General features: G+C 39.8%; 1 protein-coding gene across 1 annotated transcript in view; it reads left to right on the forward strand.

Annotated features, from left to right (window-relative positions):
- Window positions 1-13,366: 13,366 nt before the first annotated feature.
- vldlr (very low density lipoprotein receptor) overlaps window positions 13,367-17,521 on the forward strand; it is a 75,256-nt gene continuing 71,101 nt past the window's right edge. Inside the window, exon 1 of the mRNA XM_034191938.1 lies at window positions 13,367-13,773. Within this exon, the coding sequence (XP_034047829.1) occupies window positions 13,701-13,773 (73 nt within the window). The 5' untranslated portion in view covers window positions 13,367-13,700. The remainder of the gene's footprint in view (window positions 13,774-17,521) is intronic.

Genomic DNA, 17,521 nt, shown 5'->3' on the forward strand with positions numbered 1-17,521 from the left:
GTCGGTGACGTCATCCGCCTGTGAGCACTCCTTGTGGGAGGAGTCGTCCAGCCCCTCGTCGGAATTCCTTTGTCTGAGAAGTTGCTGAGAGACTGGCGCTTTGTTTGATCAGAATTTTTTCTAAACCTGTGAGACACATCAAAGTGGACACGGTTCGAAAAATTAAGCTGGTTTTCGGTGAAAATTTTAACGGCTGATGAGAGATTTTGAGGTGATACTGTCACTTTAAGGACTTCCCACGGTGCGAGACGTCGCGCAGCGCTCTCAGGCAGCGTCGTCAGCCTGTTTCAAGCTGAAAACCTCCACATTTCAGGCTCTATTGATCCAGGACGTCGTGAGAGAACAGAGAAGTTTCAGAAGAAGTCGGTTTCAGCATTTTATCCGGATATTCCACTGTTAAAGCCGACGCTGCAATCCGCCCGCACGTCTTTCATTAAAAAAATCTCCTTTAACGGCGCCTCGGAGCGCTGCACAACGTCTTGCACCGTGGGAAGTCCTTAAAGCGACAGTATCACCTCAAAATCTCTCATCAGCTGTTAAAATTTTCACCGAAAACCAGCTTAATTTTTCGAACCGTGTCCACTTCGATGTGTCTCACAGATTTAGAAAAAATTTTGATCAAACAAAGCGCCAGTCTCTCAGCAACTTCTCAGACAAAGGAATTCCAACGAGGGGCTGGACGACTCCTGCCACAAGGAGTGCTCACAGGCGAATGACGTCACCGACAGGCGTGGAAAAACTCATGCATGCGCACGAGGGTTCAAGCATGTCTGACGTAAAAACATATGAATGAAATTCATATAGTTTTTGAAAAAAATAAAAAGGACCTAAACTTTATTGACAGCCCTCGTATATGCTGATGCGGGTTTAAGAGATCAGTGTTTATCTCCACAAACAAATACTCGCTTATTTCCCATCTGTGAAAACAATTTCTCTGTCCAGTTTTGAAATTCTTCAATTTTAGAGCCAGGAGCTTTATATATGCAGCTAATAATTATATTTTTGCCTTTTTCCATACCTACTGTATTTCAATTGTGATGGATTCCAAAAGATGTTCCAAAAGATGTTTTGATCCCAGTCTGTAATTACTGTATGGCTTTTGCCTTACAATATAAAGCGCCTTGGGGCAACTGTTTGTTGTGATTTGGCGCTATATCAATAAAATTGATTTGATTTGATTTGATCTTTAATTTTGTAGTTAATCCTTTTGTCAACATACAAAGCCACTCCTCCTCCTCTGTTTCATCTATTCAGATGATTAAATTCATAACCCTCCAGCTCATAGTTTGTGTCATCACCCTCTGTAAGCCATGTTTCCGTTATGGCAATTATACTGAATGGTTGACAAAATTGTTTTAAATAGTCTTTGATACTCCCAAAAGTTTTGTACAGACTCCTGCTATTAAAGTGGATTATTGACAATTTCCCATCACTTGAAATGCAGTTATTGTATTGTTCCTCTGTGTAATACTGACAGTTACTATCTATGAAGGAATAGAAATGATTGTCCGGATCTATCTCTTATTCCAGATCCTGTATATGATGCTCAGTATACTGAAAAGGTTGTAATTCCACATTCTCATAACCATGTATGATCTCAGTTATACTATTACTGTTCAGAAGCACTGATGAATGATCTGTATGTTTGTCAGTCATTATGAAAGTTGGTTGCGACCACTTACCATGTTTTAGTCATATTTTGCCAATTCCTCCATGCTTCTGATCAGCAACGCTTTGGCTTCTTCTGGAGACCTGTTCATTTTGATGAATACTTTACAGTTTGTAGTCCATGTGTTTTGAATTTTTTGTTGTTTTCTCAAGTATCTTACCTTTTTTGCTATATCTGCATTGTGTTTAGTGAGATGCTCATTTATGTAAACATTGGATTCTTTAAGTTTACGAGGTCTGTGAGAAAAGTAACGGACCTTATTATTTTTTTCAAAAACCATATGGATTTGAATCACGTGTGATTACATCAGACATGCTTGAACCCTCGTGGGCATGCGAGAGTTTTTTTCACGCCTGTCGGTTATGTCATTCGCCTGTGGGCAGTCTTTGAGTGAGGAGTGGCCCACCCTCTCGTCGTTTTTTTCATTGTTTAGGAATGGCTCAGAGACTGCTGCTTTGTTTGATAAAAATTTTTTCAAAAACTGTAAGGCACAACTGAGTGGACACCATTCAATAAATTCAGCTGGTTTTCGGTGAAAATTTTAACGGCTGATGAGAGATTTTGGTCTGGTAGTATTTTGGTCTGCACTCCGAGGCGGCATCGTCTCCTGGTTTCAAGCTGAAAACTTCCTAATTTCAGGCTCTATGGACCCAAGACGTCGTGAGATAACAGAGAACTTTCAGAGGAATTCGGGATCAGGAGTTTATCCAGACATTCCACTGTTAAAGGAGATTTTGTAATGAAAGAACGTGCGGGCAGATTCGCATGTCGAGCCGGACCCGACTGCGGGGGGTCGCCACAGGAAAAACACCTCCGTTGGAAACCTTAACGGACAAGTTGGAACATGCCCAGCTGTTAAACAATTTCTCAGATACTCACTTGTTGAAAGCCATCAAAAGCTGCCTGAATTTTACAAATGGTTTTCAACACGGAGGTGTTTTTCCTGTGGTGGCGCGAACGGATTTGGGGCGTCGTCACGGACCCGACTCGGCAAATTCGTCCACACGTTCTTTTATTACAAAATCTCCTTTAACAGTGGAATGTCCGCATAAACTCCTCATGCCGGCCTCTTCTGAAACTTCTCTGTTCTCTGACAACGTCCTGGGTGAACAGAGCTTTAAATTAGGATGTTTTCAGCTCGAAACAGCCAGACGGACGCCACCTCCGACCGCGCCGCGCCGATCTGCTTTGTGGGCTGTGCTTAAAGCGAAAGAAACTCCACAATCTCTCATCAGCCGTTAAACTTTACACTGAAAACCAGCTGAATTTCTCGAATAGTGTCCACATGGATATCCCTCACCGGTCCTGAAAAAATTTGATAAAGCAACGCGCGCCGTCTCCCTGCAGCGTCTCAGACAAAGAGATTCTGACGGGAGGGGGAATCCACACCTCACTCAAAGCCTGCCCACAGGCGAATGACGTCACCGACAGGCATGACAAAACTCACGCATGCGCACGAGGGTTCAAGCTTGTCTGAAGTAAAAACATATGAATCAAATCCATTTATTTTTTGAAAAAAATAAAAAGGACCGCTTTTTTTTATCACAGACCTCATATATCCTTGTTTGAGCAGAGTTGTTTTGTCTTTCCTGTTAACAAACCTCATGATGACTGTAGGTTTGTCTGCTGAATTCTTCCTGGATAACAGGTGACGCTTCAATAGCGTTTATATCCAGATCGATCCCCTTTGTTTGTAAAAACGCAGCAACTTGTTGCTCTGTGGAGCATTCGTCTTGTTCATCGGGCTCCCCAGTTACCAGAGGCTGCTACCCGAGCATACGATCTGGGTCTGATGTATAGCCCAGATACAACAACATCATTCATTCACGTGTACTGCTCCATTTCAGTCACCCTTCTTTCCAATGACGCGATCCGTTTGTCCTTCTGCTCAATAAGGCCTCGCAGGTCCTTAACTTCCTTCACTAGTGCCAGTATCTCCTTCTGCTGAGTTTTTATGGCACAAACTTCCTCCGTGAGAGTATCCAGAACCTTCTTAATATCCTCCAGATCGTCCATCACGAGTACTTTCTTTGGCCTCATTCTCACTGTCTTATTTAACAGCTGTTTGTTGTGCAACAGCTGTTAGCTTTTAGCTGTTAGTCGAAACACCTATTGAGTGTTGTTAGAAGAAAAGGTGATGTAACACAGTGGTAAACATACCACTGTCCCAGCTTTTTTGAAACATGTTGCAGGTATCCATTTCAAAATGAGCAAATATTTGAACAAAAACAATAAAGTTTATCAGTTTGAACTTTAAATCTCTTGTCTTTGTGGTGTATTCAATTGAATATAGGTTGAAAAGGATTTGCAAATCATTGCATTCTGTTTTTAATTTACGTATTACACAACATCCCAACTTCATTGGAATTGGGGTTGTACAACCCCTGGCAAAAATTATGGAATCACCGGCCTCTGAGGATGTTCATTCAGTTGTTTAATTTTGTAGAAAAAAAGCAGATCACAGACATGACACAAAACTAAAGTCATTTCAAATGGCAACTTTCTGGCTTTAAGAAACACTATAAGAAATCAAGAAAAAAAGATTGTGGCAGTCAGTAACGGTTACTTTTTTAGACCAAGCAGAGGAAAAAAATATGGAATCACTCAATTCTGAGGAAAAAATTATGGAATCACCCTGTAAATTTTCATCCCCAAAACTAACACCTGCATCATATCAGATCTGCTCGTTAGTCTGCATCTAAAAAGGAGTGAACACACCTTGGAGAGCTGTTGCACCAAGTGGACTGACATGAATCATGGCTCCAACACGAGAGATGTCAATTGAAACAAAGGAGAGGATTATCAAACTCTTAAAAGAGAGTAAATCATCACGCAGTGTTGCAAAAGATGTTGGTTGTTCACAGTCAGCTGTGTCTAAACTCTGGACCAAATACAAACAACATGGGAAGGTTGTTAAAGGCAAACATACTGGTAGACCAAGGAAGGACATCAAAGCGTCAAGACAGAAAACTTAAAGCAATATGTCTCAAAAATCGAAAAATGTACAACAAAACAAATGAGGAACGAATGGGAGGAAACTGGAGTCAACGTCTGTGACCGAACTGTAAGAAACCGCCTAAAGGAAATGGGATTTACATACAGAAAAGCTAAACGAAAGGCATCATTAACACCTAAACAGAAAAAACAAGGTTACAATGGGCTAAGGAAAAGCAATTGTGGACTGTGGATGACTGGATGAAGGTCATATTCAGTGATGAATCTCGAATCTGCATTGGGCAAGGTGATGATGCTGGAACTTTTGTTTGGTGCCTTTCCAATGAGATTTATAAAGATGACTGCCTGAAGAGAACATGTAAATTTCCACAGTCATTGATGATATGGGGCTGCATGTCAGGTAAAGGCACTGGGGAGATGGCTGTCATTACATTATCAATAAATGCACAAGTTTATGTTGATATTTTGGACAATTGAAAGGCTGTTTGGGGATGATGAAATCATTTTTCAAGATGATAATGCATCTTGCCATAGAGCAAAAACTGCAAAAACATTCCTTGCAAAAAGACACATAGGGTCAATGTCAATGAGCAGATCTGATTTGATGCAGGTGTTAATTTGGGGGATGAAAATTTACAGGGTGATTCCATAATTTTTTCCTCAGAATTGAGTGATTCCATATTTTTTTCCTCTGCTTGGTCTAAAAAAGTAACCGTTACTGACTGCCACAATCTTTTTTTTCTTGATTTCTTATAGCGTTTCTTAAAGCCAGAAAGTTGCCATTTGAAATGACTTTAGTTTTGTGTCATGTCTGTGATCTGCTTTTTTTCTACAAAATTAAACAACTGAATGAACATCCTCTGAGGCCGGTGATTCCATAATTTTTGCCAGGGGTTGTACATAAGTGTCTCATTCCAGTGAATAAGGCAAAGAGACTGTAAACTTAATGAGTAATCTGAAGCCACTAATGCAAGAGGCACAATGTCAATTTTTGTGACAGCGATATCCCGAACGAGGACCAAATCCTGGGTATTTCCACTAATGTAAGTCGAACCCTGAATGCATTGCTGGAATCCTAATATGCCCATAATATTCATGAATGATTTGCAGAGGGGGTCAGAAGGCTTATTTATGTGAATGGAGTCACCAACAATCAGAATGTTATTGGCACAAGTTGCCAAATTAAAGATAAACTCCCCAAATTCATCTAAAAATTCAGAAAATGGGCCCTATATTCAATGACAAAATAATGGTTGATTTTTATTCTTCTGACTTTGGCTATACGTAGTATCCCTGGCAAAGCAGAGAGTCAAATGTTCAAAGGAATTCTATTTTAGACCCCCAAGAGCTAGTAAGCTAAACCCAGATTTATGAATTAAAGCAACACCACTTTGCTTTGTATCACAAGGGGGATGTGATTAAATGCATATGCCGGTGGGCAGGCTTCATTTAAGGGGAGGACAGCAGTAGGTTTCAGCCAGGTTTCACATAAACCAAACATATCTAGGCAGCGTTCCATAATTAGATCATCTATCAACAATGATTTTCAGGACAGTGACCTTATGTTAATGAGGTCCAAACAAAGGACCTCATTGGGGCTGACATTTTGACTATTGGGATTTGGGGGTGGTTCCAGAGTAATATACATAAGATGCCTAAAATTAGGTTTGGGTTTAAGTTCCACGCGAGTTGAAGGTAGACACGGAAAATTTGACGCCAGTGAGGTATCCTCAATTTTACTATTATCCAGTGTAGTAATGGGAACTAAATTTGCAAAAACTGTTTAAACTGTTTTTGAATTGTTTTGTGTAAGGTGCTTTGAGGTGACTCTGTTGTGAGTTGGCGCCCTATAAATTGAATAAACTGAAAAAAATTTTTGAAATTGGAACATGGAAATTTGTAACCGGCATACCTGAAAACCTACAATTTGACAGCAAAATCACAAAAACCAACTATGTAATGAAATTTTTGTGTGGGAAAATTTGATTTTAGGGTCAATTTGATGGCCATCATGAAATTAAGCACCATCATGGATTTCATTGATGCTGTAAAACAGATCCATTGTGATAGGGGCATTTTAATGCAAAAGGTAATTTTTCAGTAGGTTGTTTTGGCAGTGTTCTTCTGAAAATGGCTGCCATCTTAGATTTTCAAGTGGGCAATGAACCAGATTTATCATTTGTACCATCATTTGCACGGATTTGCTACAAAAATTTATATTATCTGCTCCACTATGAGGGAGAATAGAAATTAAAGCATTGCAATAAATAAATAGATGATTGGAATGATACTTGCTAAATACATGCAACATGGATTAAAATATTATTGAAATATTTATTTTTTTATTCTGGCAATATCTAAGCCAGCACAGAAGGTCCTGCTGGCCCTGAATTACAATTAATCCATTGATACTTTGTAATTAATTGTGATTCACACTTTTTTCAACACACCTGTGGATGCTGATTTGCTGTCACAATCTGGTTTCTCATAGTCTTCATCTTCATCATCCTCTTCAACGTAATAAGCACACAGAAAAGTGACAACTGGGCATGTGTGTGTGTGTGTGTGTGTGTGTGTGTGTGTATTCTTGGTAATGCATTCATACCATCTCCTGTGTTAGGTTGATTAAGGGCTTCTCAATGGTGCCATAGAAACTGTCAGCATCTGAATCAGAGTCACTATGACAAAAAATAAAAAATAAAAATTGGATGAATTTCTAATTAATATATATCCCCTTGATGCGACTGAAATGTACATGAAAAGTACATTTCCATTTACAGTGTGTGTGTGTGTGTGTGTGTATATATATAGGTGCTGGTCATATAATTAGAATATCATGAAAAAGTTTATTTCATTAATTCCATTCAAAAAGTGAAACCTGTATATTATATTCATTCATTACACACAGACTGATATATTTCAAATGTTGATTTCTTTTAATTTCAATGATTAGAATTGACAACTAATGAAAATCCCAAATTCAGTATCTCAGAATAGAATATTACTTAAGACCAATACAAAAAAAAAAAGAAAAAGGATTTTTAGAAATGTTGGCTGACTGAAAAGTATGAACATAAAAAGTATGAACATGTACAGCACTCAGTATGTAGTTGGGGCTCCTTATGCCTGAATTACTGCAGCAATGCGGCGTAGCATGGAGTCAATCAGTCTGCGGCACTGTTCAGGTGGTATGAGAGCCCAGGTTACTCTGATAGTGGCCTTCAGCTCTTCTGCATTGTTGGGTCTGGCGTGTCGAGTCTTCCTCTTCTCAATACCCCATAGATTTTCTACGGGGTTATGGTCAGACAAGAACAGGGATACCATGGTCCTTAGACCAGGTACTGGTAGCTTTGGCACTGTGTGCAGGTGCCAAGTCCTGTTGGAAAATGAAATCTGCATCTCCATAAAGTTGGTCAGCAGCAGGAAGCATGAAGTGCTCTACAGCTTCCTGGTAGATGGCTGCGTTGACCTTGGACTTCAGAAAACACAGTGGACCAACACCAGCAGATGACATGGCACCCCAAACCATCGCTGACTGTGGAAACTTTACACTGAACCTCAAGCAATGTGGATTTTGTGCCTCTCCTCTCTTCCTCCAGACTCTGGGACCTTGATTTCCAAAGGAAATGCAAAATTTACTTTTATCAGCGAACATAACTTTGGACCACTCAGCAGCAGTGCAGTCCTTTTTGTCTTTAGTCCAGGCAAGATGTCAAGTCAGCAGTCTTCTCCATGATTGTGTCGCCTACAGAACTAGACTGAGAGACCAGTTAAAAGCCTTTGCAGGTGTTTTGAGTTAATTAGCTGATTAGTTTGTGACACCAGGTGTCTTCAATATTCAACCTTTTCACAATATTCAAATTTTCTGAGATGCTGAATTTGGTGTTTTCATTAGTTGTCAGTGATAATCATCAAAATTAAAAGAAATAAACACTTGAAATATATCAGTCTGTGCGGAATGAATGAATATAATATACAAGTTTCACTTTTTAATGGAATTACTGAAATAAATCAACTTTTGAGCGCCTTGGGGCAACTGTTTGTTGTGATTTGGCGCTATATAAGAAAAAAGTTGATTGATTGATTGATTTTTATGACATCCTAATTATATGACCAGCACCTGTGTGTGTGTGTGTGTGTGTGTGTGTGTGTGTGTGTGTGTGTGTGTGTGTGTGTGTGTGTGTCTTTTCGGAAGATGATATTTTTTAATTGATTTCAAATTTTGGAGAGGTTTCTTCACTTTTCTGGAACATGGTAGTAGTGAGTTTACAAATGTTGAGTTTCCTCAGAGGTATTTCATGAAAGGCTTTAGAACAGCATAGAACTGACAGATACCAACACACAGAGAGACTTATGCAGCAATTTGTCAGCTTTTGTTTTTGTTTTTTAATAGAATGGAGAAATCTGGGGCAGAAGAAGCCTCGGGGTGTATCAACAGCCATCAGCCATCACTGACGACGAGGTTCAATCCTCTGATAAGGACTGTGAAAGTCTGTGAAATCTGGCAGCAGCTCTAAATCCAAAGGCCTGGAGATCAAACTGGGGAGAAATGACATCAGACAGGAGAGAAAACGTAAATATACTGCGCCCTCACTGGACTAGAGATGAGTAATAGTTTTGATGTTATGTTTTACAATTTGATAATGGAAGTCTTTGTGGAAAATGTGAGTTTTTGTTATCATATGATGATAATAACTGGGAACCATGCTTATTATCAATATTTCATTTACAGCGTTTCCAACAAAATGATCTGGTCCTCAATTGAAAATTGCAGAAAAGCTACTGCCAGCCCACTCATTATGTTGGCTTTCACTTAAAGTTGTACCATTTGATGGTTCAAAATGGGAACAATACAAGTTTTTTCTGATCTGAACCTTAATCTTATGACATGGAGTGCAAAATTTCTGACCCCTTACTTGGACATATCCAGAAGTTTATTCAGCAGAAACTGAGCTTCTTGTTGGCCTTCTTGTTGTTGACACCACTCATTCAAGATGCAAATGAGTGGCATAATAACTTGATGACCAACAAGAAATCCAGTTGTTGGAGGATAAATTTGGAGGCATCATCTAAATGGATGACTGAAAACTTTCGTCAATCTGGATATTACTTACCTTGACATCTAGAGGTGATTCGATTTTGGCGTAGCTTGGTCAAATGTCGAGGGTCAAGGAACACATGGTCTGAAAAATATCTTTTTTGGTATATCTCAACAACAAAGAAGCCTAGATGGACCAAACATGGTGGGAATATTACTTGAAATGATAACTAGAGGTGATTAGATTTTGGGGTACTTTGGGAAAGGGTCAATATCAAGGAAAAGATGGTCCAAAAAACCTTTTTGGACCATGCGTATAAGCTATATGGACTGCCTTTATATTGTAGTTTCATATATGGCTGTTTTCCGCAATGTGTGAGGCTGAAACTGTATTTTATTTGTGTTTTGTGTGGTTGTTGTAATCTGTTTTGTGCTGCCCTCTTGGCCAGGTTACTCTTGAAAAAGAGGTTTTAATCTCAAAGAGTTTTTACCTTGTAAAATAAAGGACATCGATTGATTGATTGATCACTGTCAAAGCACATGTGCCTCACATCCACAGATGTCCAACCCAATCTCCCTAACCATAACCTCCCAGAAACCTCCCACTTCACCCCACATTACGTGCAGTGGTATCGCGAAACAATAGATTCATATTCTTTACATGATGCCATAACAACATGGCGTGAGATAGGGTTGAGATGTCAGGGTGCTCCCACGCAAGGTGCTCACTACCCACTGGGAAAAACCTGGTGTTTGAACCGAGGATCCTCTGGTCAGAAACCCACCACTTTACCATCACCTCTTGACAGCCAAGATGGCTGACGCTTGGTGATAATATTGGATAGCTATCAAGCCACTTAACAGATATCTAAATGTGTATCTATACAGCACCCTTTTTGTCAATTTCAGCAACCAAGAAGCCTAGATGGATTATCTAAAACATAATTGATCAGCAAAATATTTGATTGATTGGTATGAATGACTTCATAATTAAGTCACACAGAAGTCATATGATAAAGTCAAAAATTCTCAAAAACACCATTGCAAACAGATGTATATTTACTTGTACATTTATATTGTGGTATCCAGACCATACAGGTCTGCCCATCAGCCCTCTGATGCCTTTCATTTATTATTTAAATAATCCAAGCAAGGGCTGCACTGTGGCTAAGTGCTTAGCACTGTTGCCTCACAGTAAGAAGGATATGGGACTGTTCCCTACCTGGTCCTTTCTGTGTGAAGTTTGCAAGTTCTCCCTGTGGGTTCCCTCTGGGTGCTCCAACTTGCTCCTACTTCCAAGGACATGCAGGTTAGGTGAATTGGTGACTCTAAATTGACTGTAGGTGCACATATGATTTTGTCTGTATATGGTCCTGTGATAGACTTGTGTCCTGTCCAGGGTGCACCCTGCCTCTCACCCTATGACTGCTGGGATAGTCACCACCCAGTGACCTTTGATTGGTGTAAGTTTGTACAGAAAATGAATGAATAATCCAGGCATTTTGTTATTTTTAATTTTAGACCACAAAAAGACATAAATTATAGAGTGATGTGCAAAAAATACACACAAGAAAATCAAAATTATGAGAGTCCAAACTATGAGGAAAAAAGACAAAATTTCACATTTCTGTAAGAGCTGTATAAGGCTGATTCTTTGAAATCTCACAAAGCCATGTGGTTCCTGATTAGCGCTTGGATGGGAGGCCTCTTTGGAAGTCCAGGGGCTGCATGTGTTTCTTCAGGTAAAACTGGAGTTGTGTCAGAAAAGGCATCCGGTGTAAAACCTGTGCCAAATCCTAATGTGGAGCTGTGCTTTTATCTGCTGTGGTGGCCCTAAATAAATGGGAGTAGCTGAAAGGCAACATTTCACAAGAGATCATAACATACATCCTAACTTTAACATTTCAGTGTTCATTAAATCTCAGAAACTCTTAAATTTAATTATGTCACAACTTTGATTGTTTTCCTCATAAATAGGATTTAGTCATATCAACTTTCAGTTTTATTTGGCTGAGGATTGGGAAGTGTGGGTTGAGCTGCCTGGTCTGCTGCCACCTTGACCCAGACAATATAAGTGGCAGAAAATGAAGGAATTAACTTTTTACTCTCAGTTCCAATTTAGAAAGTCATAATTTTGATTGCTTTCCCTCATAATTTGGATTTCGTCATATCAACTTTTTACTTTTTACTTGGCCAAAGATAGCGAAGTATGGGATGAGCTGCTGTGCTGCCGCTTTGACCCAGACAATCTTTTTACTCTCACAATTCCAAATTAGAAAGTTGTAATTTCGACTTTTATGTCTGATAACTACTTTTTGCCTTTATCTCGTAACACTCATAATTTAAATTTTCTGTAGCAGGAGGTGGTAATGGTAGAAAATATATATTTTTTTCAAATATGCTTACATCCACTTCAGAGATTGTGCATTGTGTAATTTGGGAGATATTTCATATAGGAAGTGGGTGTCTACCATGACAAAAAAAAAAAAAACCCCACCCCATGCAAAAAAGAAAACTACAATATATACTGTAATTTTAACATCTTTCAAAATATTAGAATGTAATTATTTTGACTTCATGATTAGTTTTGATGAACGCTGCATTGAACACAACATTCAAGTTTATGATATATAATGCTCCTGACTTGGTAGTACTTGTTTTAGAGAAGTCACAAAAGCTACATAAAATATTCTGATCATGCAATTACACATGTAATTTCAAGTCACAGCATGGCAAGTTGTAGTAAATCAAGTGTCATGGTCAAGCCAAAAACAAGATCTCAGGCTAAAGAATTTGATGCTGTTAAGGATTTTCCTCACTCCAGATATTTCCAGCCACCCACCAAACTGGAATTCTCCTTCCCTTTTTGGCCATATCTTTTTCTGCCTTCACTAAATTGTTTGCAAAGACTTTCAACCCGCCTCTGGATAGTGCTCAGAGATACACAGTACACAGTGTCATGGTAGTACTTAGCATAGATCTGCTTTGCTACCTCACGTACTGCCATGTTGTCAGTAGTTACCGTACCAGTACCACCCTAAAAGGGGAATCTACGTAATCATATCTATCACACTCTGCAAACAATGGTTTATGTTTTGAAAGTTTTTGAAGAGCATGGCCTCCTCCTAAGTTCTGTTATTCACACAGTGTGACTGAAATAAAACCTTTGTGAAAGAATTGTGTTTATAAAGTTTTTGAAGAGCATGGACAAACTTTACACATAGCGGAATAGTCAGATAATTGAAAATAGACCATACTTTGTTACATTCAAGGGGTGGGGGGTTATTTTCAAGATATGGGATTAATTTTGATGCCAAAATGCTGGTATTAATATTGTGAATCATTTCCCAAGTGGATGTATTGAAATTCTGACTTGTGATTTTACCACCTCCTGCTATTTTCTGTCTCATAATTATGGCTTTCTAAATCATATTTTCAGCCTTTTGTCTAATCATTAAGATGTAATAATTGTTTTATCTCATAATTTTGATTTTGTAGTACATTATAAATCCATAATTATCGGGGGAGGAGGAGTGTCGCAGCGGAAATGGGCTTCTATAAGATACAGATTTCCCTTCACAATACAAGATCATCGGTTATTTTCATCATAATTTTTCCTGTTTTAAGTTATTTCATAGGTGGATACTGAAGGGTTAACGACGTGCCAAGACGTACTGAAGGGGTAAAGAAAAAAATTAAAACATGCTCAGTTGTGAAGGTGAGGCCGCTCGTGGCTCGTTAAGGGTTTTCCTTTTAGGGGGGGATTCCTGTGCGCGTGGCGGCTGGAGGACATAAAAGACGCCGCGCGGTCAGTGTCACTTTGATCGCTGCGCCTCTGTGGCACGTTCTCTGCAGCGCGTGCTGAGCTGATCTGGAGCAGTTTGTGTGGAGGCGCGCGCGCGCTGTGTGTAAGACTGGCGCGTGAACCGGCAGAAGAAAGGGGGAAAGAAAAAAAAAAAGCAGCGCGAGCCACCCAGAGACAGAGAGCCAGGCAGCCCGCGCGAGCGCCCAGCAGCTAGCAGCCGAACACTTCGAGAGATGGTCACATCCACGCGTGGAATCCTGCTCTTGACGATGCTAATATGTCTCCAGCAGTGTGCTAACGTCCACGGTAAGTCCACGAAACGCTGTGTGCGTGTCTGAGCGGGGAATGAGAGGCCGTGTGGCGGTGTGCCGTGATGTTAGCTAACACACCGTGCACCTGTCCGGCTGCTCCTTCGAGGAGTCTCCGTGCGTGGTGGAGACGCTTCACGGCTCCGAACGGGGTGGGTGGCGAGAAATCTACTCCGTGGAGTTAAAAAAAAAAAAAAAAAAAAAAAAAAATTTCCTTATCATGCGGGCTTTAAATTATGTATAGAAGTGTGCGGTTGGTTTTGAATAAACTGTGATTTTTGTGGAGTTAAACCGGGCTGACTGTGCAGAGGCCCGTTCGATTCGCGGTGACACCTGTCCGTCGGTACGACAGCTGCTTCTCATTAAAGGCCACTAACGATGCGGTACAGCTGCGATTAACGATTAGAATTCGTATCGACAAAGTGCGAGTATTCTATGTTTTTTCTACTCGATTTTGAAAGTGGAAAATGCAGAGCACACTTTCTCAAAAGCTAGTGGAATCTGTTAAATTAAACTTTGTCCAACCAGTGTTCCAAAACTTGAACATTTGAGTTACAGTGCCCTTGTCAAACTGTAAAAAACTTTCAAAAGGTCTTCTCATCACTAACTTGATAGCAATGTTGGGACCACAATGTGAATTACTTACAACTTCAGCATTTCTCATGTACCAGATGTATGTATACGCACACACACTTAAATCTGCGATATTATGTAGTTTTGTCTTAAATGCTAGATAAATAAAAACTTACAGGCATGACGGTTCGCGACTTCAGGGTCCCATGATCCTGTCGCACACAGATACATTTGGAGATTCATTGTTTACTCAGTTATTGGGAAATATGATCCTTCTGGAATGGCAATATCAATGGCATATAATGTGTGATTTGTGGCGAGATTTGACTTTTAAAATAAATAAAAATCTAAACATTGCATTTGAATGCCTTTGGTGCTGCTTTGTTTGCAACCGGTGAGTTGAGCCAGAACTATTCCGAACGCACAGGGGATGATGTGACCCTGAATATTATTTTGTACAAGCGTTGCCTGTGGAGATCGTAAAATTGGTAGCTATTTTTCAAGGGTGATAACAAATAAAGTAGTGGGTTGGAATGATGTCTGAGTCCAGAAAGTTTTTAGAACCTTAGACCAACAATTTTTAGAAGAGGAACTCAACCCTTTTATTTCCTGTTAATGATGTATTTAGAAACTGTTTAGGTTCATATACATACTGTTATATAGTAGAGAAGCTTGAATCTTCGACTGGACTGGGTTGCTTGACGTGAGGACGTTTCGCTTCAAATCCCAGAAGCTTCCTCAGCTAAAATTCTTGCTCTGGTAGTCTAACTTCTGTCTTGACTCTTGTAGAGAAGAATAAACCAGAAGCCAACAAAAGCTGGAGTTTTTAACCTAACCAGACCCCTCCTACCGAGAGGCCGACTGCTATAGGCTAGTGACTAAACAATAGCTCTAATTAGCACCTATTGTGCACTCTCCTAATGATGGGATTTGTCGTCAAGGGAGCCATCAGGGGAGGCTTCCATCCCATCATTAGGAGAGTGCACAATAGGTGCTAATTAGAGCTATTGTTTAGTCACTAGCCTATAGCAGTCGGCCTCTCGGTTTTTTTACTTATGGCACCAACATGAAACTGATGTCACTCATGGTAAGAGCAACATTGAGCTACAAAAACACAGTAAATCAAGAACAACATCCTTTGTTTGATTAGCTAAAGTTGCTAATTTCTCCAAAAATATTTGTACCATCAACTTTGTTTTCACAGTATTCATCCTTGACCAAAAATACATAAGCATGCCAAACAGCAAATGTCAGCTCTCCTGGTTTTTGCATGATCAGCCATAAATGTGCACGCATAGGCCACTTGGTTATTATAATATAGATTGGGGACTATGTAGTAGCTTCCAGTACTGGCTGAGAAGCAGGGTTTTTTTGGACCCGAGGTATATCTTGAATAATTGTTATAACCATAGTTTTTTTTTTTTTTTTTTAGCCACATCATTCAAGATGATTTGTTAGTTATGCTGGCTTATCTGAAATCTGTCTAGGTCTAGACAAAGCAGGAAGCTCAGTGGATAAGGAGACCTGGGTTTGAATCCTGCTCATACTACCTTTTCTGTATCCTTTGACAAGACAATGCATTGTGCAGCTGTAAATGAGACCTTGCTCAACCATGGGAAGTGTTACCCAGATTCACAGACCCTCTTCATGCTATGGTATTCAGAGATGAGCAAGGGGCTCAGGGCCTATATAGAGCTTAATGTTTTAAGACTTTTTATTTTATTCACCAATGGAAAGCTTAAATGGTTTGCAGATGGGGTAGAAGCGACCTTGACACACTTGAGATCTGACCTGCAGGATGGGTCTGTGAGCCATAAGCGTTTCAGGCTTTCAGTCCTGTTCTGTTGTGACCAAGTTTATAACGTTAATGCAGCAAAGACGATCTGTTTTCTTGGCTGCTCTGAAAATTCCAACCCACTGTGGAAAACTGCCTTTGAAGTGTAACGGTGACTCAAAACGTATGCTTGTAACACAAGCAGCACAGCTTGAACCCAAATGCAGACAAAATTACACAATTAGATGTTGATGTTGGCCTAATTTAAAATGAGGGCTTTTTCATTTCTTGGTTGTTGGTACTGTGAGTCCAAATCCTCAAATATATGGTTTGTGTGTTGGGTGGGGAGTAGCGTTTTATTTTACCAAAGCAGACAGGGCAGTCAGTAGGAGGTGTTTAGACCCACTGTCTAAATTACAGTACAGTGACCTGCAGTGTGACAGTTATAAAAAGCACAATGTGCTATTTTTAGAAAGTGTCCTTGTCATCCTGATCCACACCTGGCAACTTGAGCTTAAAACCTACAGGTTCACCTTATCTGATTTACAGACTCAAATAAGGGCTTTTATTTGCCCTTATTTGATATTTTGAAATAAAAAAAAATAGTTAAACTGATAATTGTAATTAGTGAGTTGTATGCATTTGAGTACAAGCTGGTCTGGGTGGTTTTGGATATAATATGACTTATTCTTTTGTTAATTTTAGCATTTACATGTCTGTTAAGTCAGGAGTCTGCCAGGTTGGCATTCTTGTCATATGATGACCTGCATGTTTGCAAACTGTCTGAACATTCAATACTAAGGCTGACTTGCGCCCTGCTTGAATAGGACCAGGTTTAAGCTGTAGGGTGTCATATTCTTCAGCTGTGGCAGTACAATGTATTAAATGTATGCAACATTCACAGCTCAACTACTCAATTAGAAAATTCATCGTTTATAGAACTGTCAGTTAGGACCCTGATTCCTTAACGCTCCATTTGTAATATGACATGCATGTCCTTTTCTCCATGTAAACTTTTTCTGGCGGGGAGCAGGCAAACTTCACCTGAAGCACATGGCAGATTTCAATGAAAGTTTACACAAACGTAGTACACCGTATAAAGATGTCTGTGAAGGAAAATAACACTGGCCTGATGCCTTTAAGGGGAGATGACTGGCTGCTTTAAAAAATATATATACGAGGGCTGTCCGTAAAGTATAGGTCCTTTTTATTTTTTTCAAAAATTATATGGATTTCATTCATATGTTTTTACGTCAGACATGCTTGAACCCTCGTGCGCATGCGTGAGTTTTTCCATGCCTGTCGGTGACGTCATTCGCCTGTGAGCACTCCTTGTGGGAGGAGTCGTCCAGCCCCTCGTCGGAATTCCTTTGTCTGAGAAGTTGCTGAGAGACTGGCG

The sequence above is a fragment of the Thalassophryne amazonica genome, chromosome 17, assembly GCF_902500255.1.
Source record: "Thalassophryne amazonica chromosome 17, fThaAma1.1, whole genome shotgun sequence".
NCBI classification, from domain to species: domain Eukaryota; kingdom Metazoa; phylum Chordata; class Actinopteri; order Batrachoidiformes; family Batrachoididae; genus Thalassophryne; species Thalassophryne amazonica.